This window comes from Salvelinus fontinalis, chromosome 26 (assembly GCF_029448725.1).
Source record: "Salvelinus fontinalis isolate EN_2023a chromosome 26, ASM2944872v1, whole genome shotgun sequence".
In the NCBI taxonomy this organism is placed as follows: domain Eukaryota; kingdom Metazoa; phylum Chordata; class Actinopteri; order Salmoniformes; family Salmonidae; genus Salvelinus; species Salvelinus fontinalis.
The window spans coordinates 31,983,161-32,010,812 of NC_074690.1; the positions used below are offsets into that span (position 1 = coordinate 31,983,161).

General features: G+C 45.6%; 1 protein-coding gene across 5 annotated transcripts in view; it reads right to left on the reverse strand.

The window, feature by feature from the left end:
- LOC129824120 (zinc finger protein 521-like) overlaps positions 1-27,652 on the reverse strand; it is a 152,146-nt gene that overhangs the window by 112,887 nt on the left and 11,607 nt on the right. For all 5 annotated transcript variants that reach the window (XM_055883476.1, XM_055883475.1, XM_055883472.1 and 2 more), the window contains one exon: positions 18,700-18,912. Coding sequence is in view for 3 of the 5 variants with exons in the window: in XM_055883472.1 (XP_055739447.1) it covers positions 18,700-18,912 (213 nt within the window). In the remaining 2 variants the exon portion in view is untranslated. The remainder of the gene's footprint in view (positions 1-18,699; positions 18,913-27,652) is intronic.

Below are 27,652 nucleotides of genomic sequence, written 5' to 3' on the forward strand. Positions count from 1 at the left end.
TGTGTCAGGCCTGGTCTGTACTAAATCTTATTGAAAGAGGTTATCTACATTTTGAATATCTCTGAATAGTTGTTTTTACATTGTTAAAGAAGTAAGAATCATTGTCAATCAAATAAGACTACTTTGTGTGGGTTTTGAAATACTTTCTGAATATTGTCCTCTTGTCACATTTTGGATTATTATACTTGGGTGAGTAACTTGGTCAAATGTACTACAATTTAAATACTCTTGGTTTATTTGTTGTGTTGAGTGTTAATAGTTTTTACACAATGGAAGACAAAATGAGTGTTATTACTATTGATATTAATGTGGTGTCATATTAAAGAAGAGGTTACGCTCTTTAAAACTAAGTTAACGTGTTATTGTCATTTGTTCTTTGTTTTTAAGCCATGTCTGTTTCTTTAAAATGTGTGAGAAAATTTGCTTAATCTTGAAAATTCTCAGTAATCTACAGTACATCAGCAATCTAGAATTATATTTTCGGGTCTAAAGGGTTAAGTTATTGACTGGATGTTCAAATAGTTTTCCAAATGTAGATAACTGTTGCACAATGTTGCCATATTGAATGCAGCCCAGAGCCCAGCTTGTATGGAACTCCTGATCTTATACATTTCATAAGACTCTGTCTAACCAGTCATGATTTGACCATGATCTACTGATCCGGAGATGTGGCTGCATTGGCCTCTAGCCCCCTCCTCTCCTCTCCTCCTCTTCCTCCTCCTCACATTGCACGGAACATGATGCTCCTGAACGGACCTGCAGTGGAGATTAGTAATCATCCAGGGTGTGCATATTGATGGCCATGTTTGCATATTTACTAGCCTCAGAGCCCAGTCACCTGAGGTGAGAAGCAAATTACATTTCTGCTGCTTACCTCTACTCCGACAACTCTCTCTCTCGCACTCCTTCGATCTCTCTCACTCACTTGTGTGGGGGGGGTTCTTTATTTTTTCCCACCTCCCTCACTCATTTCTCTTAGCATGCTGATCAGTCATTTTGGGGTGAGCATCCTCCTCCTCCTAGCCTGCCCCGGTTGCATCCATGGCAGATAGCACTGTCTCATTTGGATAACATCATCACAGTGTAATCTTGTTGGAGAGAACAATCAGTTTACTTTGGAATTAGGCATTCTGTCGGTGGAGTACAGAGAGAGAGAGGATCTCACAGGGTTTAAGGGACGCAAACGGTAGCATGCTCTATGGAATAAGGTCTGGATGCTGATTGGGCGATCACCACCCACACAGGCGCCATGTGAGAGTAATGGATAGCCAATGGGAAACAGGAATAATAATGCTATCGGATTAGAATCCAATCACGCGTTAGGTTTTTGGTGTGTTGACACTATTTGTGGAACAAACCCCAGCCCACGATGTGGAGAAAGCCAAGATACCTCATGCTTTGACTAAGGGCACATGATGTCCTAATCTCCTCACTTTACAACAACCCAGTGTCTCTTGGCTGACAATTCCTTTGAGCTATTTTTCTAAATTCGATTTTTTCTGGTGTGTAGATCCAGTGAATAGAGAATGAAGCTGATTTAAATGGCTGGATGTTATTGTGGCTGTAAAGGTTGGTCGTAGTGAAGACTGCAGGTGGTTGGTTCTTTGCTCACTTTAAAACAATGACTGATTTAGCGCTGGGCTACAGTACCACAGGTGGCGAGTTACTATTCAATCAGGGGTTTTAATGCCTCAGTTTAGTGCAGAGTCACGGCCAAACCTGGCACACAGCACAGCCCTCTGCAGAATTCTAACCAACCACAAGCCGGGTGGCTATCTGTTAGGAGAGTCTCCATCTCTGAGCAAATTAAGTGGCTGACTCTCCCCCCCAGCCAATCAATCAAGTGTGAAGGTGTGAGATGTATCGATTGGATGACCTTTACATTCACAGCAGTAAAGAGACCCCCCCCCCCCCCCGCCAATCCCCTCACACCCCAACCCACTGCTCTGAAGCATAAGAGGACATCTCCATATACCTGACACTATGGGTTAGGTATAAGGGCACACACACACCGTAGTGTTTGTCCTGCCAAAGCACAATCCAGCGGGTACCCTGAGAGACCCTGAAAAAGACACCCACCTTGCACATAAAAATTAATATATGAAACCACCACATTCCAGCTTTAAAAAATTATTATAAAAATACTGCAAGTTTATTTTTTTAGGAAATCTTTCTTGGTGGGTGGTGAACTCCCCATCCTGGAGAAGGGGGGGGCTGCTCTGGCCCTCACCCCAGACACCATCCCACTGGCCTGGCCAACAACAACAAGGGAGGTGAGGTGGAGGAGTTTGAGGAGGTAGGGAAACACTGGGACTTTGATAGTGCCTCTATTGACAAACATGTCAGAGTAAAAGTTAAGTTAAGCATTATAGGTCATAATGATAATTAGTTATATAGACAAGGGGGACCTGATCCTAGACCAGCACACTGAGACATTACTTTATGAATCCAGGCCCAGAGTTCCTGAAGCTCTGTGGCCAGCAGGCCAGCAGGATGCCGTCACACAGCTGGCTCTGTTCCTTCCTGTGGGTCCAGCCCGGTCCACAGAATACAGCCCGCGGGGACACATAAACCTGTCGGACCAGTCACTCTTTCCACCGCCCCCCTCCCTTCCCTCCATACTTCCCTCCTTCCCACCGCATTGCTGGCCGGACAGTTTGGCAAAGCCGTATGCGTCTCAGGAAAAAGCCCTTTGGGGATCAATGTGCAGTACATTTCCACACAGACGTAGGCAAAAAAAATCCTGTGACCTTTTCATTAGTAAGCATTAACAGCTAGTAAGGTCTAAAAGCCAGTGCAAGGGCTCTTTTAGGACTAGGTGCCATGTTCTCTAAGCACAGCGCCGAACAGCAAACTCCCCTGTTTCTAAAGCCCTCATTTGGTCCCATACGGATTCCAGACAGACGCACAGTATCTTAAGAAAGCACAGCAGCCCTGAAAAGCTCCTTGGCATTTGATATGCTAATACTGAGTGCTAATTACGCGCTGGGTGTGTTTGTTCATGTTTCACACGCCACGTGATTGTTTATTAATTCTAACCGGAGCAAGCTAGCGAGCGTTCATTTGCCACCGGCACGCCAGACACCTGTTAGGGTGGCTTCTGATCAAAGGAAATATAATGACTGCCAAAAAAACATGTTATCAGATGAAAAAAGAGATCATCTTGAGGTAATGTTAAGGTTTCTGGCCAGAATTGTAAAGTACTGCATTTATTACCAAGCAACAACTACGTGTATATATGAATTAATAAGGTTGTTATTGATACATTCAATTAACATATTTATTATTGAATAGCTATGCATAGTAGCTATGTCACCTCTATGGTAGTAATACATATACCACATACACCTAAGTTCACACACATCTTGAATAAATGGAGTCTGTAGGTAGTGGAACAACTGAAAAATCTACCTTTCACAGAGCATAAAAACGAACAAAATCTAGCCCAGACACACAGTTCATAATGCTTCAAGATTCATTATTTGGCTTTTTTCCACATTTGTCTAGTTGTGTTTCTCTATATAATTATTTGGTGAGCAGCAGCAAGTTTGAGCGAAACCAAAAAATACAATAATTTGAATTCCTGGGACCCTGAGGAGAACGAGTGGAGCACAGAGGTAAGATCTGAGCTAGCTCTTCTTGCCCTTCTGTAGGCTGCAACACTACCTGGTAAACATCACAATGCCACACAACCTCCTCACTTTCAAAACACGTCAACCAACCGGTACCTAGGCTCTTTAGGCACTGGGGCGGTCGACTGACTTGAGCATCCGGGAATTTAGACTTTATTTGTTTTTCTCTCGTCGGAGAGTCGGTGCACGTAACCTGTCTGGCATTAATGATGTCGTTAATAAATCAGGGGCTAGATGCAGACGGTGGGTCATGCTCTGGATTTGCCTGGCAGGGCATGGTGCTTCTTGGTTCTCAGAGATAAGCTCCAGCATGGGGGTCTTATCTGCCTCCTGCAGCACCACCCAGCAGCACCGTGCGCTGGACACACAACCAGTCAACTCATCACCCGGTAATTACCACCTCTGACGTTTCAACAAAGATGCCCTGCCTGCATACACCATGCTGCCTACCAGTGCTGTCTGTCCCTCTATCCTATCATACATTGCTCTGCTGAAAATACTGCCTGTCTGCTGTTCCCTCTCTCTCTAGCGTCTTTTCATGGCAGCATCACCCCAACATGGAGGTTCATGTTTTGCAATAGTGTTTATGTGACGTCTGATGTCATTCTTGGTTCAGTCTCTAGGCAGGGAACTCGGTGTTCTGGCTTCAATGTAGGTGGCAGGGTAAATCCTGTACCTACCTGGATCGTACTGTATGTCTATGTGTTGTGAGGGATAAAGTCACGTGTGTTAGGGTGTCTTTACCAGGGGCTTAAGTCATTTGTGTGTAACACTCTCTCTCTCTCCGTCGGGGAGAAGGAGTCGGTCATCTCATGGCTTCAGCCTAGCAGCCAGAGTCAATCGGTGTTACAAAGCGAGGGAGCGTTTTCTTTTATTCAATTGTTTTCCACTTCCACGAGCGCGTGCCAAGAGGGAGGAAAGCGCCGGCTTAACACGCTCTGCAATTCAACATGGCCAGACGCAGTCCTATTAAGATTTAATGTGCCATTCTTCTGCCTGACTCAGAGGCTGAGTAGGAGAGTGAACAAAGAGCAAGCAGAGAGAGAGAGAGAGAGAGAGAGAGAGAGAGAGAGAGAGAGAGAGAGAGAGAGAGAGAGAGAGAGAGAGAGAGAGAGAGAGAGAGAGAGAGAGAGAGAGAGAGAGAGAGAGAGAGAGAGAGAGAGAGAGAGAGAGAGAGAGTGTCAGGCCGCTTCACCATGACCGGGCCTCAGTCAAACGTCATCCTAGTGATGTGTCTGATAATGACAAACAGACCAAAGATAAAAACAGGGCAAACCACAACAGTGTTGCAAATACAAATACGTCATTTCACGGAATATACCTGATATTATATGGCTACTTACATGATATTATCTGCATCCTTCCCGTTACATTAGCCTATCAACCCTGCTCCTCTATCGCCATCTGATCTCAAAGGAGGTTAAAGACACAGAACCCCTCGGGCTAAAAATGATGTTTAGTCTCCGGTGGAAAGTCCAAGCATGCAGGTGTGTGTGTGTGTGTGTGATGGTGTGTGTGTGTGTGTGTGTGTCTGTGTGTGTGTTTACTATGATTGTAGGTATGTGTGTCGGTGCATGTAAGTGAGTGAGTGAGTGAGACAGAGAGAGGGAGAGAGCGAGAGGGGGGAGGGGATGGAGGGAGAGATGGCAATAGATAGAGACATGATTATTCAAGTGAAGGAGGTACCGAAAAAGGGCAGAGAGAAGCCGAGCTGCTGAGCTGGTCCAAGTTGGCCATCAGATAATTATGTCTGTCTCCTACACAGGCACAAACAAACAGACTCATTCATTATTATTTTGATTGTGTTTCTGCAGAAACTGCAGATCGCGGCTGACAAAGACCAATGAATACTTTATATGGTGCATAATTTCTGCGGTGTGAAGCACAGGGGAGAGAGGAAGAGGGCGTCCTCAAGAGGGCATATGCTTTGAATTCCTAATGACACTCCTGTTAATGTTACCGGCTCAGTCGCACAGAGAGGAAACACAAGGGGCCGCTACACTGAGGAGTCAGATCAACTACTTTACACACACACGCACGCACGCTCCCACGCACGCACGCACGCGCGCACACACACACACACACACACAAACACACAAGGGAAAGACTCCAGCCTAATTCTGAGAGCTCACTCTACCATGAGGTCTCTTTTCAGTGGCTGTGTTGTGCCAGAAGTCGCTGCTATTCTCCCCTGACCGCCTCTCCCCCTTTCAAAGCCTTGTAATCACTGTGCCACCCTTTGTACTGGCAAGTCACAAGACGCCCAGGCAAAAACGCACCGGAATTTCTGATGAATGGCAAAAAGCTCAGAGTTGGGCTAATCAGGGCTGCTCATGTCACCTCTCTCTCTTTCTCAGTGTCTCAAAAGGCTTTTGAAGAAAATAAAGTATTTGCAGTTCATTGGCGCATTCTTCTTGGCAGCCGCAGAGCAGCTGTTGGATCAATACATGCCTTTTTTCTTAGTGGAAAAAAACCCAAGTTCAGCCAAACAGTTATTACAAAGCACGGTCTGCCAGTGACTATTTCATCATAGTGGTGGTTATTACAGGACATTTCCATGCCGTTGACCCAAAGACTTGATGTTAAATAACTTTTATGTACTTCAAACCAACATGTTAGTGTACAAAGTCAGACAAGGCGAACATATTCAGTGTGACTTACTGTCATTTAATTCTGTATCTAAATGCTTAAAAATAAACAACGCTAAATCCTCAACTGAGAGAACAGAAACAGCCCTCCTACTCCTACGTATGTTCCTACCAATTCCCATCAAATAGCTGCAGTATTGCCTGAATTGTCTGGTAGGAAATACTGCATCTCATTTTCTCAAAGTACATTAATATACTTTTCTCATAAATCAAACATTTATTTTATCGGATGTTGACTGCATCGCTAAATCTCCACAAGCAAGAGCAGAAAAAGTAAAGAATCGACATAATATAAATCCATGTAAGGCCCAGTTCTCTTTTTATGATTGATTTCTTTATCTGAGGGAAGCAGAAGACATGCTCTTTTTGCTTTCACAGTGGCTGGGAGGAAAAGAGAGAGAGACACTTATTAAAAAGGTCATCTCAAAGAGGGTTAAAATAGCAGACCACAGATCTCTCCTGAGGGTCGAGCCATGCCCTTTTCTCTAGTGAAGGACACAAGAAAAGGTGTTGCACTAGGGAGCAGGCCAGTAATGAAAGAATGGCCACTATGATGACAGCACTGTGATATTCAAATGTCTCCAGCAGCAGTGTTCTGTATGATAATACATTTTACAGTGCGAGGCCAGCCACTTTGAAACTGGCTATATTTTGAATTAAAATCAGTGCTGATGCCATTGTCTTTATTTACGTAAAGACAGATAAGTCCTGAGTGTATATTTTCTTACATGCCATTACACTGGTATATATCTCAACTATAAAAAATGTATACGTGTCAACCGTAAGTTTCTCTTTCCCGCGACGGAATCGCTAACAATGCGAGCCAGAGCAGATAATGCAAGAGACAGATTGTGGAGAGACAAAGTGTGAGAGCGAGAGCGAGAGTCTGCGGTTAAAATGAGCAAAATACACACACATTTCTTTCCACAGGGCCGTGGGGTGAGACAGGGATGCAGCTTAAGCCCCACCCTCTTCAACATATACAGCAACAAATTGGCGAGGGAACTAGAACAGTCTGCAGCACCCAGCATTACTCTACCTGTTAAGGCTGTCGCTTTCCTCATCCTCGGATGAGGTGAGGAGAGAAGGATCTTCTGACCAAAATGCGGGTTCAAGGAAATATGCCATCTTTATTTTTTATAACGAAAACTGATGACACGAAAACAAACACTTTCAAAACTTACAAAATAACAAAACGACGTAGAACGGAACCTGAACATAAACTCACATCACAAACGTAAACTCACGGACAGGAACGTTACATCGAAACACACGAACAGCCAAACAGTCCCGTAAGTGAAAACACATCGACAACGACGAAAGACATCACAGGAGACAATCACCCACAAACAAACAGTGAGAACGCCCTACCTAAATATGACTCTTAATTAGAGGCAAACGCAAACCACCTGCCTCTAATCAAGAGCCATACCAGGCAAACAAAACCAACATAGAAACAGATAACATAGACTGCCCACCCAAAACACATGCCCTGACCATAAACACATAAAAACAACATAAAACAGGTCAGGACTGTTACAGTACCCCACCCTCAAGATGCGCACGCCGGGCGCACCAGCACAAAGTCCAGGGGAGGGTCCGGGTGGGCAGTTGACCACGGTGGTGGTTCCGGCTCAGGACGCTGTCCCCATACCACCATAGTCACTCCCCTCTTCTGTCTACCCCTTCTAATGACCACCCTAACACTACCCTCCCCTAAATAAACGGCCAGCACCGGAACAAGGGGCAGCACCGGGACAATGGGCAGCACCGGGACAAGGGGTAGCACCGGGACAAGGGGCAGCACCGGAACAAGGGGCAGCACCAGGATAAGGACCAGCACCGGGACAAGGGGCAGCACCGGGACAAGGGGCAGCACCGGGACAAGGGGCAGCACCGGGACAAGGGGCAGCACCGGGACAAGGGGCAGTACCGGGACAAGGGGCAACACCGGGACAAGGGGCAGCACCGGGACAAGGGGCAGCACCGGGACAAGGGGCAACACCGGGACAAGGGGCAGATCCCGGCTGAAGGACTCTGGCAGGTCCTGTTTGGACGGCTCTGGCAGGTCCTGGCTGGACGGCTCTGGCAGGTCCATGCAGGCTGACGGCTCTCGACACTCATGGCAGACTGACGGCTCTCGACGCTCATGGCAGGCTGACGGCTCTCGACGCTCATGGCAGGCTGACGGCTCTCGACGCTCATGGCAGGCTGACGGCTCTCGACGCTCATGGCAGGCTGACGGCTCTCGACGCTCATGGCAGGCTGACGGCTCTCGACGCTCATGGCAGGCTGACGGCTCTCGACGCTCATGGCTCTCTGACGGCTCTGGCTGCTCATGGCTCTCTGACGGCTCTGGCTGCTCATGGCTCTCTGACGGCTCTGGCTGCTCATGGCTCTCTGACGGCTCTGGCTGCTCATGGCTCGCTGGCGGCTCTGGCAGATCCTGTCTGGTTGGCGGCTCTGGCAGATCCTGTCTGGTTGGCGGCTCTGGCAGATCCTGTCTGGTTGGCGGCTCTGGCAGATCCTGTCTGGTTGGCGGCTCTGGCAGATCCTGTCTGGCTGACGGCTCTAGCGGCTCCTGTCTGGCTGACGGCTCTAGCGGCTCCTGTCTGGCGGATGGCTCTGTAGGCTCATGGCAGACGGGCGGCTTTGCAGGCTCATGGCAGACGGGCGGCTTTGCAGGCTCATGGCAGACGGATGGCTCAGACGGCGCTGGGGAGACGGATGGCTCAGATGGCGCTGGAGAGACGGATGGCTCAGATGGCGCTGGGGAGACGGATGGCTCAGATGGCGCTGGGGAGACGAATGGCTCAGATGGCGCTGGGGAGACGGATGGCTCAGATGGCGCTGGGGAGACAGATGGCTCTGTAGGGAGGAGAAGGAGAGACAGCCTGGTGCGTGGTCTAGGCACCGGCTGCGCTGGAGAGGAGGAAACAGCAGGAGAGAGAACCCGGAGAGACAGCCTGGTACGGGGGGCTGCCACCGGAGGACTGGTACATGGAGGTGGCACCGGGTCTACCGTACCGTGAAGGAGGACACGTGCTCTTGAGCACCGAGCCTCCCCAACCCTACCAGGTTGAATGGACCCCGTAGCCCTGCCAGTGCGGCGAGGTGGAAAAACCCGCACTGGGCTATGCAGGCGAACCGGGGACACCACCTGTAAGACTGGTGCCATGTACACCGGCCCGAGGAGACGTACTGGTGACCAGATACGTTGGGCCGGCTTCATGGCACTCGGCTCGATGCCCAACCTAGCCCTCCCAGTGCGGCAAGGTGGAATAGCCCGCACTGGGCTAAGCACGCGTACTGGGGACACCGTGCGCTCTACCGCATAACACGGTCTCTTACCAGTACGACGCCTTCTACCTCCACGGTAAGCACGGGGAGTTTGCTCGGGTATCTTACCCGGCTTTGCCACACTCCTCGTGTGCCCCCCCCCAAGAAATTTTTTGGTCTTACTCACGGGCTCCCAACCGCGTCGTCGCGCTGCCTCCTCATACCAGCGCCGCTCAGCCTTCGCTGCTTCCAATTCCTCCTTTGGACGGCGATATTCCCCTGGTTGAGCCCAAGGTCCTCTACCGTCCAAGATCTCCTCCCAAGTCCAGAAGTTCCTGTTGCTCCGTCGAGCATTCCCATACCGCTTGGTCACATTTTGTTGGTGGGTGATTCTGTTAAGGCTGTCGCTTTCCTCATCCTCGGATGAGGTGAGGAGAGAAGGATCTTCTGACCAAAATGCGGGTTCAAGGAAATATGCCATCTTTATTTTTTATAACGAAAACTGATGACACGAAAACAAACACTTTCAAAACTTACAAAATAACAAAACGACGTAGAACGGAACCTGAACATAAACTCACATCACAAACGTAAACTCACGGACAGGAACGTTACATCGAAACACACGAACAGCCAAACAGTCCCGTAAGTGAAAACACATCGACAACGACGAAAGACATCACAGGAGACAATCACCCACAAACAAACAGTGAGAACGCCCTACCTAAATATGACTCTTAATTAGAGGCAAACGCAAACCACCTGCCTCTAATCAAGAGCCATACCAGGCAAACAAAACCAACATAGAAACAGATAACATAGACTGCCCACCCAAAACACATGCCCTGACCATAAACACATAAAAACAACATAAAACAGGTCAGGACTGTTACACTACCAGAATCTAAAGTCAAATGTCTACTGTTTGCTGATGAACTGGTGCTTTTGTCACCAACCTAGATCTTCTGCACATATTCTCCCAGACCTAGGCCCTGCCAGTAAATCTCAGTAAGACAAAAATAATGGTGTTCAAAAAAAGGTCCAGTCGCCAGGACCACAAATACAAATTCCATATAGACACCATTGCCCTAGAGCACACAAAAAAACTATACATACCTCAGCCTAAACATCAGCATCACAGGTAACTCTGATTCAGAGGGGTTGGGTTAAAGGCTCAAGACACATTTCAGTTGAATGCATTCAGTTGTAAAACTGACTAGATATCCCCCTTTCACATTCCCTTTCCCTAACTTACACAAAGCTGTGAAAGAGCTGAGAGACAAGGCAAGAAGGGCCTTCTATGCCATCAAAAGGAACATAAAATTTGACATACCAATTCGGATCTGGCTAAAAATAATTGAATCAGTTATAGAACCCATTGCCCTTTATGGTTGTGAGATCTGGGGTCTGCTCACTAACCAAGAATTCACAAAATGGGACAAAAACCAAATTGAGACTCCAAATAATGCATGCAGAGCAGAATTAGGACGAAACCCGCTAATTATCAAAATCCAGACAAGAGCCGTTAAATTCTACAACCACCTAAAAGGAAGCGATTCCCAAACCTTCCATAACAAAGCCATCACCTACAGAGAGATGAACCTGGAGATGAGTCCCCTAAGCAAGCTGGTCCTGGGGTTCTGTTCACAAACACAAACACAAACAGACCCCACAGAGCCCCAGCAAAACAACACATTTAGACCCAACCAAATCCTCAGAAAACAAAAAGATAATTACTTGACAAAGAATTATTGGAACGAATTAACAAAAAAACAGATCAAACTAGAATGCTATTTGGCCCTAAACAGAGAGTACACAGTGGCAGAATACCTGACCACTGTGACTGACCCAAACTTAAGGAAAGCTTTGACTATGTATAGACTCCGTGAGCATAGCCTTGCTAGGCGTAGGCAGACATGGCTCTCAAGAGAAGACAGGCTATGTGCACAAAATTAGGTGGAAACTGAGCTGCACTTCCTAACCTCCTGCCAAATGTATGACCATATCTGAGAAACATATTTCACTCAGATTACACAGATCCACAAATAATTTGAAAACAAACCCAATTTTGATCAACTCCCATATCTACTGGGTGAAATATCAAAGTGTGCCATCACAGCAGCAAGATGTGTGACCTGTTGCCACAAGAAAAGGGCAACCAGTGAAGAACAAACAGTATTGTAAATACAACCCATATTTATGATTATTTACTTTCCCTTTTGTACTTTAACTATTTGCACGTTGTTACAACACCGTATATAGACATACTATGACATTTGTAATGTCTTTCTTTTTTTGGAACTTCTGTGAGTGTAATGTTTACTGCTCATTTTTATTGTTTATTTAACTTTTGTTTATTATCTACTTCACTTACTTTGGCAATGTTAACATATGTTTACCATGCCAATAAAGCCCTTGAATTGAAGTGAATTGAGATAGAGAGAGAGAGAGGCCTACGGAATAAAAGGCTGCCTCCTCTCTCTCCTTCCTCCTCCCCTGGGAAGCTTAAAGTCCTGACGGCAGGATGCTGATCCCAACACAGAAACCTGATCCGCAGCCGTCCTGGAGCCTGGAGGGAGACCCCCCCCCCCCCCCACCCCATCTACCCCCACACCCATCCCCCCGGAGCCCCTGGAGCCCCTCCAGTTCTACCCCAGAGTTAGAGGGACGCTTTGGGGGAGCATTCCTCCAGCCCAGCCTCTCCAACCCTCTCCACTCTTGTGTCTCCGGAGAAGCATTATTCCAGCCCTGCCTTGCCTTCCACCCCAGCCTGTACTGGAACACTGGAAGTCTCCCTCCGGGGGAGCATTCCTGCAGCCCTGCCCAAGCCCAAGACACTGTCTCTGGGGACACATTCCTGCAGCACTCTCCCTCCTCTCCCGTCTCCCTCTCCCAGGCTCTCTCTCGCCTTCCTCTGCAGTCCAGCATTAGCACGATCGATAGCACCGATCGCATCGGGGGGGCACGAGGCAATCCATACCCCCGTGCTCCCTTAGCGCACTGCAGTGGTCACGGCTTAAGTGCATAGAGAGGTGTTATACCTCGGCCAGACAGTGGGGAGACAATGGCAGCCATTGATCGGGGTGACATGTTACATCTCTCTCTCTTGTCTGCTGGGCGTGGTCTAGTAGATACTGTATGCTACAGCAGCAGGATTTTTGGAGATTGTTTGTTCTTTCAACTGTGGATAGTGTTGGAAGGTTTAGTTACTAAGGGATAGTGGGAGTGTGGGTTTGGGACTGTGGATTTGTAATGCGTATGTGCTTGCATGGGTATACACATCCCTGTGCATGCATTCTGAAACAGAGTATGGTAAATATTCAGTAGACTAACTAAAGAAGAAGAACCCTTTCTAAACTTTCCACAATATCCTACTAATTCTCAATAGCAGGGTTGGTTCCAGTTAATGTGTTTTCTAAAAATAAAACATGAAAAAGTGATTGTAGAAGTGGAGGATTCAGCAGGTGCTGGTTGTTGATTAGAAAGTGATTTTAATAAAGGATCCATCTGTGAGCTGAAAGTCGACGTAAAGCAGATTAATTGGTCATGGATGTCTACATAATGCCACATAGGAAATCTCTGAGAAGATTCCAGACTGAAAAAACACAAACGCGCACACACACACAAGCACGCACACACAGTATCCTGTAAGTTTATTCTCTCTCTCTCTCTCTCTCTCTCTCTCTCTCTCTCTGTTTGAATAGTAATAGAGTGGTTGTGCACAATCACAATACCCTAATGCCAATTACGTTCCTTTTGTTTGGCTTCCACAGGGGCTCTGAGCCAAACTCCAGCATTCAGCAATTAAGACTTATTTGTCTGTGAGATTGACATTAATAAAGGCCTTTACTTAATTATCGGAGAAATAATATGCCCGAGTTGTTCATTGTGACCCTGTCAAGATAATGGATGACCCTGTCTAATGAGTGAGAACATGTTTGGATATTGTTTTGCTCAAAATGCTCTAAGAAAACCTCTCTAAAAAACCTTTCAGTCCTTTAACGGTGCCAATAGAAATATACCTCCCGCTGTTGCCAATCAGAACATAATAGGAAAAAGGTGAGCAATCAAACTATTCAAAAAGCTACTAAAATTGGCAATAAAGTTCGAAGTCAATGGTACAGCATGAGCTTATTTTCTTCTCGACTAGTACTAAAATGACCATAGCGCAATGATTTCATGTGTATGCCAAATATAATGTGCTGGAATCATTATTGGTTTGATGGATTGGCGGGGGCTGATGAGCTTACTTTTGAGGGGGAAGGGGGGTATTTTTCGGGTAATAAAGGCTTACTTCACAAATTTTGTGGGAATATATATATATATATATATATATATATATATATATATATATATATATATACAGTTGAAGTCGGAAGTTTACATACATTTCAGCCAAATACATTAAACAAAATGTTTCACAATTCCTGAAATTTAATCCTAGTAAAAATTCCTTGTCTTAGGTCAGTTAGGATCACCACTTTATATTAAGAATGTGAAATGTCAGAATAATAGCAGAGACAATTAATTATTTCAGCTATGATTTCTTTCATCACATTCCCAGTGGGTCAGAAGTTTACATACACTCAATTAGTATTTGGTAGCATTGCCTTTAAATTGTTTAACTTGGGTCAAATGTTTAACGTAGCCTTCCACAAGCGTTCTACTATAAGTTTAGTGAATTTTGGCCCATTCCTCCTGACAGAGCTGGTGTAACTGAGTCAGATAAGTATGGCCTCCTTGATTGCACACGCCTTTTCAGTTCTGCCCACAAATATTCTATGGGATTGAGGTCAGGGCTTTGTGATGGCCACTCCAATACATTGACTTTGTTGTCCTTAAGCCATTTTGCCACAACTTTGGAGGTATGCTTGGGGTCATTGTCCATTTGGAAGTCCCATTTGCGACCAAGCTTTAACTTCATGACTGATGTCATGAGATGTTGTTTCTATATATCCACGTAATTTTCCTCCATCATGATGCCATCTATTTTGTGAAGTGCACTAGTCACTCCTGCAGCAAAGCACAACCACAATATGATGCTGCCACCCTCGTGCTTCACGTTTGGGATGGTGTTTTTCGGCTTGCAAGTCTCCCCCTTTTTCCTCCAAACATAATGATGGTCATTATGCCCAAACAGTTCTATTTTTGTTTCATCAGACCAGAGGACTCCAAAAAGTATGATATTTTCCCCCATGTGCAGTTGCAAACCGTAGTCTGGCTTTCTTATGGCAGTTTTGGAGCTGTGGCTTCTTCCTTGCTGAGCAGCCTTTCAGGTCATGTCGATATAGGACTCGTTTTACTGTGGATATAGATACTTTTGTACCTGTTTCCTCCAGCATCTTCAAAAGGTCCCATGCTGTTGTTCTGGGATTGATTTGCACTTTTCGCACCACGGTACGTTCTTTTCTAGGAGACAGAACGCGTCTCTTTCCTGAGCGATATGACAGCTGCATGGTCCCATGGTGTTTATACTTGCGTACTATTGTTTGTACAGATGAACGTGGTACCTTCAGGCGCTTGGAAATTGCTCCCAAGGAAGAACCAGACTTGAGGAGGTCTTTGCTGATTTCTTTTGATTTTCCCATGATGTCAAGCAAAGAGGCACTGAGTTTGAAGGTATGCCTTGAAATACATCCACAGGTACACCTCCAATTGACTCAAATTATGTCAATCAGCCTATCGGAAGTTTCTAAAGCCATGACATAATTTTCTGGAATTTTCCAAGCTGTTTAAAGGCACAGTCAACTTAGTGCATGTAAACTTCTGACCCACTGGAATTGTGATACAGTGAATTATAAGTGAAATAGCAAATGTCTGTAAACAATTGTTGGAAAAATTACTTGTGTTATGCACAAAGTAGATGTCCTAACCGACTTGCCAAAACTATAGTTTGTTTACATGAAATTTGTGGAGTGGTTTAAAAACAAGTTTTAATGACTCCAACCTAAGTGTATGTAGTGAAGATCCTCAACACTGGGGCCCCACAAGGGTGCGTTCTCAGCCCTCTCCTGTACTCCCTATTCACCCATGACTGCGTGGCCATGCACGCTTGCAACTCAATCATCAAGTTTGCAGACAACACTACAGTGGTAGGCCTGATTAGCAATAATGACGAGACTGCCTACAGGGAGGAGGTGAGGGCCCTCAGAGTGTGGTGTCAGGAAAATAGCCTCACACTCAACGTCAACAAAACAAAGTAGATTCAGGAACTTCAGGAAACAGCAGAGGGAGCACCCCCCCCCCCCCATCCACATCGACGGGACTGTAGTGGAAAAGGTGGAAAGTTTTAAGTTCCTTGGCGTACACATCACGGACAAAGTGTAATGGTCCACCCACACAGACAGTGTGGTGAAGAAGGCGCAACAGCACCTCTTCAACCTCAGGAGGCTGAAGAAATGTGGCTTGTCATTTAAAACACTCACAAACTCTTACAGATGCACAATCGAGAGCATCCTGTCGGGCTGTATCACCGCGTGGTACGGCAGTTGCACCGCCCTCAAGGCTCTCCAGAGGGTGGTGCGGTCTGCACAACGCATCACCGGGGTCAAACTATCTGCCCTCCAGGACACCTACACCACCCGATGTTCAAAGGTCAAAAAGATCATCAAGGACAACAACCACCCGAGCCACTGCCTGTTCACCCCGCTATCATCCAGAAGGCGAGATCAGTACCAGTACCAGTACCAGTACCAGTAGCATCAAAGCTGAGACCGAGAGACTGAAAAACAGCTTCTATCTCAAGGCCATCAGACTGTTTAACAGCCATCACTAACATAGAGAGGCTTCTGCCAACATACAGACTCAAATCTTTGGCCACTTAAATAAATGTACTTAATAAAGGTATCACTAGTCACCTTAAATAACGCCACTTTAATAATGTTTACATATCCTACATTACTCATCTCATATGTATGTACTGTGTTCTACACCATCTACTGCACCTTGCCTATGCTGCACGCCATCGCTCATCCATATATTTATATGTAGATATACTTATTCATCCCTCTACATTTGTGTGTATCTGTGTGTATAAGGTAGTTGTTGTGAATTTGTTAGATTACTTGTTAGATATTACTGCACTGTCTGAACTAGAAGCACACGCATTTCGCTACACTCGCATTAACATCTGCTAACCATGTGTATGTGACCAATAAAATTTGATTTGATTTGAAACCACTACTAAAGGACGCAAATAATAAGAGGAGACTTGCTTGGGCCAAGAAACTCGAGCAATGGACATTAGACTGATGGAAATCTGCCCTTTGGTCTAAATTTCTAGATTTGTATTTCCATCTGCCGTGTCTTTGTGAGATGCGGTGTAGGTGACCGGATGATCTCCGCATGTGTAGTTCCCATGGTGAAGCATGGAGGAAAGAGGTGTGATGGTGTGGAGTGCTTTGCTGATGACACTGTCTGTGATTTATTTAGAATTCAAGGCACACTTAACCAGCATGGCTACCACAACATTCTGCAGCGATACGTCATCCCATCTGGTTTGCGCTTAGTGGGACTATCATTTGTTTTTCAACAGGACAATGACCCAACACACCTCCAGGCTGTGTAAGGGCTATTTGACCAAGCAGTAGAGTGATGGAGTGCTGCATCAGATGACCTGACCTCCACATTCACCTGACCTCAACCCAATTGAGATGGTTTGGAATAAGTTGGGACTGCGGAGTGAAGGAAATGCAGCCAACAAGTGCTCAGCATATGTGGGAACTCCATCAAGACTGTTTGAAAAGCATTCCAGGTGAAGCTAGTTGAGAGAATGTGAAGTGTGTGCAAAGCTGTCATCAAGGCAAAGGGTGGCTACTTTAAAGAATCTAAAATCTAAAATATATTTGGATTTGTTTAACATGTTTTTGGGTGCTACATGATTCCATATGTGTTATTTCACAGTTTTGATGCCTTCACTATTATTTTACAATGTAGAAAATAGTAAAAATAAAGAAACCCTTGAATGAGTAGGTGTGTCCAAACCTTTGCCTGGTACTGTACATATATGTACATATATGCGCCCACAAAGGTGTGAGCGGGTGAGGGAGCATGCAGAGACACAGACAAAAACAACTTCATTCAGTGAGACAGGCTTCCAGTCAATAGAAAATCTTTGTAACACTGATGTGGGATATCTTTCTGGTTGTTTGGAATTCTGAGACCACTCTGAAGCAGTCCTACCCTATAATTTGTGGTCGGCTGGTTGCGGGTTGCAAAATGTGAAATGAAACTATGTCTGAGTATAAACAGAGGAGAGTCTGTACTGCTGTCTGATTGGGCAATACTTAATGTATCCCCCCTCTCCCAATTACATTTTATACTCCTAAAATAAAGGAAGTCAAAATCTTCACATTAACTTCTCCTAATCTGCATATTGTTTATTTTATAGCCTGTCTTATTAAGAGAAAACCAACTCCTCCCCAAAATTACGAGAATAAATGTGTGTCAGGCTGTTCTTCTCAACATGGGAACAGGACGGGACAGGGATAAAGGAGGACACCAACTCCATGAGAATCACATGGAGGGAACCTTCAGCAGCTCACATCATTAGTTCTCTGAGCGACCTTGTCAGAGTATTTATAGCAGTGCTCTTTTCATCCATCACATGTTCAATGACAGTCTGCCAATGGCACCCTTCCTTCTCTCTTCTCTCTCTCAGGGTCCCAGTAGACATGGAGGATTCCTCCACAGTAACAGCAGGGACCTCACTACGGTAGGGATCCACTTACAGAGGAGGTCTGGTTACTTGTGAGGACTCAATGACATTGGCTTTGACTACTTGAGAATCTGACTGCTGTGGATTGGTGGAGTGTAGTGTGGTGCCTAAATACTCCGATTATTGCAAAACTAAGGGGGGTTTTCTGTGTGTGTGTGATTGGTAATTATGGTGGTGATGAATAAAGATATGGGTTGTTGTCCCCTCTCCATTTGTGTAGTGTGTCATATTGAACATCCACCAATTTCATGGCATGCACTATTCATCGAAGGTAGACTAGTACTGAAGTCCCTTATGTGTGGTGTGTGTTGCACCCAGCACACTGTGTATGCTGGTATTCTCCAGTGGGAAGACTGGAATGGGAGAGGTAGAGCTGAAGAGTAGAGGGAATGGAGGAGGGCTCGGTGGGCTGAGCGTTGTTTACCTGTCAGCTGGCATTGATTAATCTTGTGTTCGGTGAGATCGCTCAGCGACTCGAACACCTGCCGGCAGCTGTCGCAGCTGTGCAGCGCGGCCTCCTCGTCGTCCTCCTCCCCCTCCTTGCCTTCCTCTGGAGAGAGAAGCCTCTTCCTCAAACGCCTAGACCCGGCCTCAGCCTCACCATCCTCCAATTCCCTCTCGAGAGAACACTCTGGATCTGTTGGAGTCACAGGAAATGACACGACACAACACAGTTAGGTGAGTGACCCGAAGTGAAGAGGAAATGAGTGAAGAGGCGACCTCTGGGTGACAAAAACTCTGGTTTTAATAAAACAATAATAAAATGTGTAATAAAAATACAGGTTACATTTGGACTACTGTAACTCAAGCACTCACGCCGTAACATTGAGTGAGGACACACTGAAACGGACACACACACACACAGTACCCACCACGCAAACACACACACACACACACAAAATGCACACACAAACACACTCCTATGTTATTAAAAATGGTCTTAAGATTTGTTTGCCCTCCTTCAACCAGGTAAAAGTACAGTATATGAAACTAGACTGATGGGAATATTTGTTGTTAATAAATTCAGGATTGCAGGTCTTGCCTGTTCTTCAAAATATGATACTTCCACATGAGAATGCTGAATTGCATCACTCTGGCTGTGTCAAAGGAGACTGGAAACTAGCCATATAATCTAGACATCCAACCTGGAACTACAGGCCAATAAAGAGAGACAGAGAAAGAGGATGTGCGTGAGTGAGAGAGAGAGATGGAGAGAGAGAGGAAGAGTATGTGAGTGGGTGAGTGTGTGTGTGTGAGAGAGAGAGAGAGAGAGAGAGAGAGAGAGAGAGAGAGAGAGAGAGAGAGAGAGAGAGAGAGAGAGAGAGAGAGAGAGAGAGAGGAAGAGTACGTGAGTGGTTGAGTGAGAGAGCAATACACAGGGCTGAGATTGGTGTGTGTTACCCCGTCGTCACGACACACTTCTCTGAATTATTCAACTCTGCTCGCAGGCAGCCGCGTGTCGCACTCATCAATATATTCTTCAATCCATCTGCACTTTTGGCACCTGTTGGCTTTGTCCTGTAGCAGTGCCAGTGGTGGGCTGACTACCGTGAACCAGGACTACCATTCTAAGAACCAGAAAACTATAAACACCCAGGGAGACAGACAGCACCAATATCCAGGTGATACTACAACACTATTACAACACAACAAACTCTGCATCGCTTGCTAATTTATTTGACACATCTACATTTCGAGAACAGTAAAAAACAAAACACATATGGTAAACTGGAGGGACAATATCAGCAGCATCTCTCAGATTCAGCAGGCAACATGGCCTGCAGTCCTTTCTCTCTCTCCCCTGTTGTGTCTCTCCCACTTCAATACAATAAGGCTGATTACAAAGACATACTCACAATTAAACAATCATGGCCCCCACCGGTCTAACTCCCAAAGCTTTCTGGGGAGTAGAAGGAGCCCTCCCTACCCTGACTGGCAGCCATTTTGAGCCCCATTGCCAGTTCTCTTCGCACATCGTCTGAAAACTCTGGAGGGAACATTAGGAGCAGGCCTCCTTTCAGTCTTTCTGCCTAGCACACAGTTAAGACTGCTTAAGGACCTGGGCTGGGTAGGAAGTAGTGTACTAACGTGTCTGTGGCAGTGTGTTGGCATGAAGCCAGGAAGTACATATGTGGGTTACATGTTGGCCAGCCATTTTAAAGTACTGGTCGGTCAGTGGGGTGCTCTTAAGACGTTCCAGAACTCATCAAGGCCACCCAGGATTTTTCCTCCCCCCCACCCCCCCCCCCCCCCCCCCAATACTCCTCTCCTCTTCACTCCACTCCTCTCCACTTGCAGCCAAGTATTGATGTAACATCACACCCACCATTGTCCTTCCCTCTTGACAACGGAGGCTCTCGGAACATGCCCTCTAAAAATATCAGTGATGTGGTTCCCACTGGGACCACAGCAGAACAGAAGGTGTTTCAAGAAAATTAAAATCCCAATCCTCGCAGATGCAGGCCTCACCGAGCTCTCTGATGGGAATACTGCTTTTGACTGAGGCCAAACGCCACACAATATACACTAATGATTCATCCACACTAACAGGCTCAGCAGCAGAGCAGAGCAGAGCACAGCTCCAAATGTGCCAAGAAAAACACCGTGGCCGAGAAACTTTTCACAGGCACCGAACGGTCTAGTGAAATGACATAGCTTTTTGTTAAAGACTCAATTAATGGAAGCCTCTCATGACATTTTTTTGTCTATTGAATGGTTATAGTGGGCCATTCTGTAAATGAAGTCAGATTATGCTTTGGGTTACTCATTTAGGAATGCACAGCAAAAGGCTAAAAATACAACCTTAAATTATTATTATTATCCTATGAAATCATAAGATTTGACACCACTAATGTGGATCTAATACGGGGTCATGGCTCTCTGTACAGCAGACGGACCCCATAGTCCCCCCCCTCTGATCTGTTGTTGTCTGGGTAAAGTGCTGAACATTGGGGGGCTTGACAGTGACATTACAAGGTCACGGCCATCCCAGGACCAGGGATTAGAAGCCTACCACATCACCAGATCAATACCGAGGATCCTGGGCCTCTCTGAGCCTCTCGGAGTCTCTCAGAGTCTCCTACAGTAATCCATCAGATCATGACATCCTCTTATACCAGGTCTCTACAGGCTGGACAGAATATCAATACATCTACTGCTGCTTGGAGGGGCTGACAATCACACACAGGAGATAGCATAGATTTGTGGAATATGAAGAATTTTCAGATTTTTTGTTTCGACTTGTGCTGCAGTGACCATTTTAGGCTTCTATTGGTGTGGAGGTTTTTGTATTTTGAGGTGAGTTCTGAGTTTTAATGGATGCTCATTGCTCACATCAGTATAGGGTCATCAGAATTCTTGAGATGGGGGAAAAAAGGCATTCATCTGTATTTAATACAGAAAATCCATATGTTGAGGTCAGGTGGATATCTGGATATTTGTTCAATAAGACCACAAAACCCATCAGACGCTACAGAGGATATGATTTGGAGCTAAAAGCTCATAGATGATTAATAAATCAAAATGTGAAAATCTGATGGTCCTCTCCTCTTCACGCCATTTTGAGTTGCACAGAAATGCCTTCCTGGGGTCCATTGTTCATCCCTCTCCCTCTCGGCTGTCTATTGAAGTACATGTATTATTCCACAACTTATATCTTGTGGGTCGCAGCCCCCCAACCCCCCCTGAACCCCACACCTTCATATTATTGAATAGCTCTGCTCTTAAATATTTATAATGTTTTAATTGATGCTCTCCTTTCTGCTCCCTTCACCCAAACCAGGGAACTAGCAGGGCTCCAGCAGAGCCGGGCCCCCCACGTCCCCCCTACTGAGCACTTAGAGAGACAGGTGGAACCGTACTGGCAATGGGGAGAGGGGAAGGAGATGCGAGGAGGGAGAGAGAGGTAAAGAGAGAAATTAAGGAAGAGATGGGGGTTGAGAGAGAGAGAGAGCAAGAGAGCGACAGAGATGGAGACAGAGATGGAGAGAGAACGAGATATCGAGAGAAGCCGAGTACAGGGGAGCGAGAGACAGTGAGATGTTTTCCGAGAGGTAGACGGAATTTGTCTGACACTATAGCTCTTTCAGTGCTTCACTGGAGGCTTCTCGGTTATTTCCAACTCAAATTCATTCATATCCATCCACAACATAAAGGGTGAAGACATTGCAGTAAATATCACCCAAGGTGGTGCCATGTTCTCGCCTGCTCCTGCTCCGTCTGTAATGTACGTCTAGTTCCATAAAGTTCAATACGAGTCCTTCTTTGTGCAGCGAAAGACCTCAGAGCTGAAAGCAAGCATCATTACCTTTTCATCCATCTCCATACTCATTTTCTCTCATTTCCAAGAGATTCAGATCTTGTAGATGGTCCCTCCCTCCCCAGCCCTCCCCTACTTCGCCATCCTAAACCCCCCCACCACCGACCCCCAAGTTCAAATTAAGAATTTATTTTAACCAGCGAGCAGCTTCTGTCGACACATGTCGGCAGGCGTGATCAAAGGTGTGCAGGCTCCTTTATCAGAGTGTGGAGGGCTGTCAGCAATAGGAGGACATTAAGATTGAACAACCTTCACACGGATGCCGCCTTCCGCCACCTCATTATTTAAAAATCTAAAACTTTAGGTTTTTTTTGGAGAGAGAAGAGAGGGAGATCACTTGCAATATAGGTCACACAGCCAGCCACATTACAGTACAGTCGAATGCCACATGTGAACACCTCTCTATGCCTTCCTCTCCTCCTTTGTGTGGCTGTATGGGATTTGGGGTCCCTCCATTAGCCCGTCACGTCCACTGATCCCAGATCATTAAAGCCTTGTCATGATCTAGCTCTGAGACGCTGGGAGCAGAGAGATCAACTGATACCACATTATTAAAGATTGTCATGTGTTAACATGGAGAGGCTACAGGACAGAATGTTTTTAGCAGGTCCTAGATCAGATCGTCATGCAATGCAATGAGATCAGATTCATAAATACGTACTGATGGCTTATTTGACTGCATGTGCGTGTCTTTGGAGAAATTATTATTATTATATTATTGGAGAAATCGACAGTATGACTTTATTATGACAAGCAAGTATAGAGTTGTATATACCGTAGCTATTATATATTTACAATCACGTTGTTTTCTTAGCTTGACATAATACAGATGTAGGATCTTCATTTGATCACTCTTTTGTTGCTGAGAATTTTCCTACACTGCAGGAAATGCAGATGAGCTTCATGATTTACATATATCCACTGAAAACCTGCACTAACACGGTTATATTAACAGTATTGCACTTTTCATGTAGCCTGCTTTTGGCCAGCTAATAGCCCAACCAGCGATCAAGCAACATTATGGACGCAGGATTATTTTGCTGTGACAATACTGTTCAAATTAAGATCCAACATCTGTATGTCACAAATCAACATGCAGCATCTTTATGAAAATATCATGATTTATGTGGCGAGAAAGAGAAAAAGCTGCCAAACTATAACTGGAGGAGTTAGAACAAACTTCAAAAACAACCCAGTAGCTGATATGATAAAGGAAGCACCACATATCACAGGTAACACAGATGGCATCATTCGCCATTAAATCGTTGCATAAAAAACGACATAAGAACACAAAGGAAAGGAAATCAAAGGCAATGAATAAAGAACATGATTAGAATCCTTAAATAATGATTCTCTCTCTCTCTCTCTCTTGCTGATTTCTTAGCCTCTCTCTCTCTCTCTCTCTCTCTGATTTCTTAACCTCTCTCTCTCTCTCTCTCTCTGATTTCTTAACCTCTCTCTCTCTCTCTCTCTCTCTCTCTCTCTCTGATTTCTTAGCTTCTCTCTCTCTCTCTCTGATTTTTTAGCTTCTCTCTCTCTCTGATTTCTTAGCCTCTCTCTCTCTCTCTCTCTGATTTCTTAACCTCTCTCTCTCTCTCTCGCTCTCTCTCTCTGATTTCATAGCTTCTGTCTCTATCTCTCGCTGATTTCTTAACCTCTCTCTCTTTCTCTCTCTCTGATTTCTTAATCGCTCTCTCTCTCTCTCTCTTGCTGATTTCTTAACCTCTCTCTCTCTCTCTCTCTCTCTTGCTCTCTCAGGGAGTGATTGAACAAAGCGCCTTGCCATGCCATTAGTGCAGTCAAACAACAAAGGAAATGAATAATAGAGAATATGATTTGAGAAGTGCTGGAGTGAAAGAGTCCTTTCCTCTTCCTGCTGTATGTAGAGAGCCCTGCAGTCCATTGATCTGTGGCTGGTTCAGCCCTCCTCTGCCGACGCTACGCTACCACTAGCTTGCACTACAGTAACAAGTACTTCGCCACCCAGAAAACCCCTCAGATCTAACCCTCTCCTACAGACACACACGCACGTACGCACAAACATGGATGCACAGACACGCATGTAAGCGTGTACACACACACACACACACACACACACACACACACACACACACACACACACACACACACACACACACACACACACACACACACACACACACACACACACACACACACACACACACACACACACACACACACACACCCTCTTCCTCACACCCAGAGCTCAGTCCACTCCACTTTTAACTGGAGCAGGCAAACTCTTCCACAAAATGGCCCCAACCAGCCACAGTCAGGAGTAAAAGAAAAGTGTACATAAAAGGGAAAAGAAAGAATGTGGAGCATGTGGTTATAATTACACACAGGCAGTGGAGGCTGTGGTAAAGCCAAGCTGTGGATCTTAAGCCTTCTCTCCGGGTAAAAAAGCACTCTGCCTCATTAAATCTCCCATATCATACTGCTCCTGCCCTCCGCACTAGCTAACTATAATGCTGGCTTTCCTCTTTACCAGAGAACCTCTTTTGTTATCATTTCCCCCTTTTCCTATTCTGCTACACATCAAACATAAGTGTTGGGTATAGAATAATAATACGCTAGGTACCTGGCTGTAAGACACAATGAACATACAGGCTCATAGAGGAACACTACTGGGGGTCTACTTATGAGCCAAGCACTCGACACACCACGTCTGATTTAGCTAGGGCCTTGTCAAAGCCCTAATGGGTATTGTGAACACGTCAATCACTGATCAGTGGCCTACAAGCAGGAAAAGAAGCTGATCCATTGTTTCAGTTGTTTTGTTTGTTATTTTGACATCCAAAGGGTCTTGATTGGGCAAAATGGGCAGTGGTTTAACCATAAGATCCTATGCTGTTGGGTTTGAAACTCATACTGGTTTTGTTTTAATTTATTATACTACTCCATTATACCAAGTTTGATTCTCCTGCGCCTGACTTACTTACGGGCCCTTCCCAACAACGCAGAGAGAAAGAAAAAAGAGAAAAAAGAGAAAAGTAATAATAAAACTAATAATAAATACACAATGCGTAGTGATAACTTATACACGGTGTACCAGTACCGAGTCGATGTGCAGAGGTACAAGGTAACTGAGGTAGATATGCAACAAGGGATACAGTAGCTAGGCAACAGGATAAATAAAAAACAGTAGCAGCAGCATTTGTGATGAGTAAAAAAAAAGTTTGCGCAAAAAGGGTCAACGGAGATGGTCCGGGTAGCTATTTGGTCCACTATTTAACAAACTATTTAGCAGTCTTTTGGTTTGGGGTTAGAAGCTGTTCAGGGTCCTTAGCTTAGTGATGAGCTTGGAGGGCACTATGGTGTTCAATGCTGAGCTGTAGTCAATGAACAGCATTCTCAAATACAGTAGGTGTTCCTTTTGTCCAGGTGGGAGAGGGCAATGTGGAACGCAATAGAGATTGCGTCATCTGTGGATCTGTTGGGGCGGTATGTGATTTGGAATGGGTCCAGCGTGTCTGAGATGATGGTGTTGATGTGAGCTATGACCAGCATTTGAATGCATTCCATGGCTACAGATGTGAGTGCTACGGACGCTAGTCATTTAGACAGGTTGCCTTGGCGTTCTTCTGACGAGTGTCAGAGCCGGTGTAGTAGAATTCAATCTTAGTCCTGTATTCACGCTTTGTCTGTTTGACGGCTCGTCGGAGGTCATAGCGGGATTTCTCATAGGAAACAATGGGGTGACTTCATTGATGGCTTTTTGACAGTCTGTGGCGTCTGGTCCTGGGTGAGCAGTATGTCCTGCGCCGCCAACTCGTTCAAGTAGAAATCTTCATCTAACTTGGTGTTAGTGATAGCTGTTCTGATGTCCAGAAGCTCTTGTCGGTCTTAAGAAACGATGTCCAAGACATTTTGTGCAAAAAAAGCTAAAGAAAATACACTAAATAGCAGAATTGGCCAGGAGCCACTAAAACAGCAGCTATCCAATCCAGAGCCATTCTGAAGGTGAATTTACATGAAAGTTGTGACACATTATTCAAAACAATAATCTCCTCCTATATCTTGGTAAAGTTTTGCAACTTCTACTAGGATCCTTTACACTGCATCTGACGAGGGGGTTAAAAGAAAAACAACCAGACGAACTCAAATGAGAAAAGTGAGAAATTAATTTGTGCACACTCTTGATTTCTCCACAGGCAAACATCGATCGTGTCGCTGCTGTCTCTCTCCCTTCACTCTGGAGATGGTGGCTAGAGGAAGGAGGTGCGGAGGAGAGGAGAGAGAGAGGCGGGTGTGCGTGTCTGAGGGGGTCGTTGTAATCAGGAGCTCTCATTAGCCCGCCGTTGGCTGTGGATGACAGAACGTCTCCCAGGGAACCAGGGGGAAACAGGGGCTCATAAGCCCAGCGCTTCATCTACTTCTGCTGGGGTGGCTGAGGACGAACCCTGCCTCTCTCCCCAACCAACTCCCACAGAGCCTGGATCTCTACCTCTACCAAACACCAACCAACATGTAGACATACAAACTCTGCTTATCTACCAAACGTTAAGCAAAACCCAGGCATTAATATAAAATACTACAGCTGTAGACTAGACTGACATGGGCCTGAATAAAACACTCACGCAAAAGCAATAGCCTAAGACGACTGATGGAGACTGGTAAACGCTGATCTGTGGGAGGGGCCTGAAGGAAAGAGACCTCCTCTCAGACACCTTCAAAACCAATACAATGACCCATCCCCATAGACATACTGTAGTGAAACAGCCCTTCTGTTTCCAGTTTCTGCATGGGGATATCATATCTCTGTCTGAAGGGGCCCAGAGAGCGAGAGGTAAATGGGTAAACACAACTGACTCTACCGCCAGGTGCCAGGCAGTGTGTGTGACTGTGAGAACCCAGAGTCCTCAGCCTGCTGGGCAAAGCCATCCATATCAGGTTTAAAATAACCACACATGAGACTTAACCTTTCGCAGAGACAAATGAAATGAAAGAACGGTCGCGTGATCAGGAGCAGGCTTCATTCAGAGTGGGCTCTCTGTGAGCCTGACCTGGATTACGGCTCTGTTCCTGGAGGGCATAC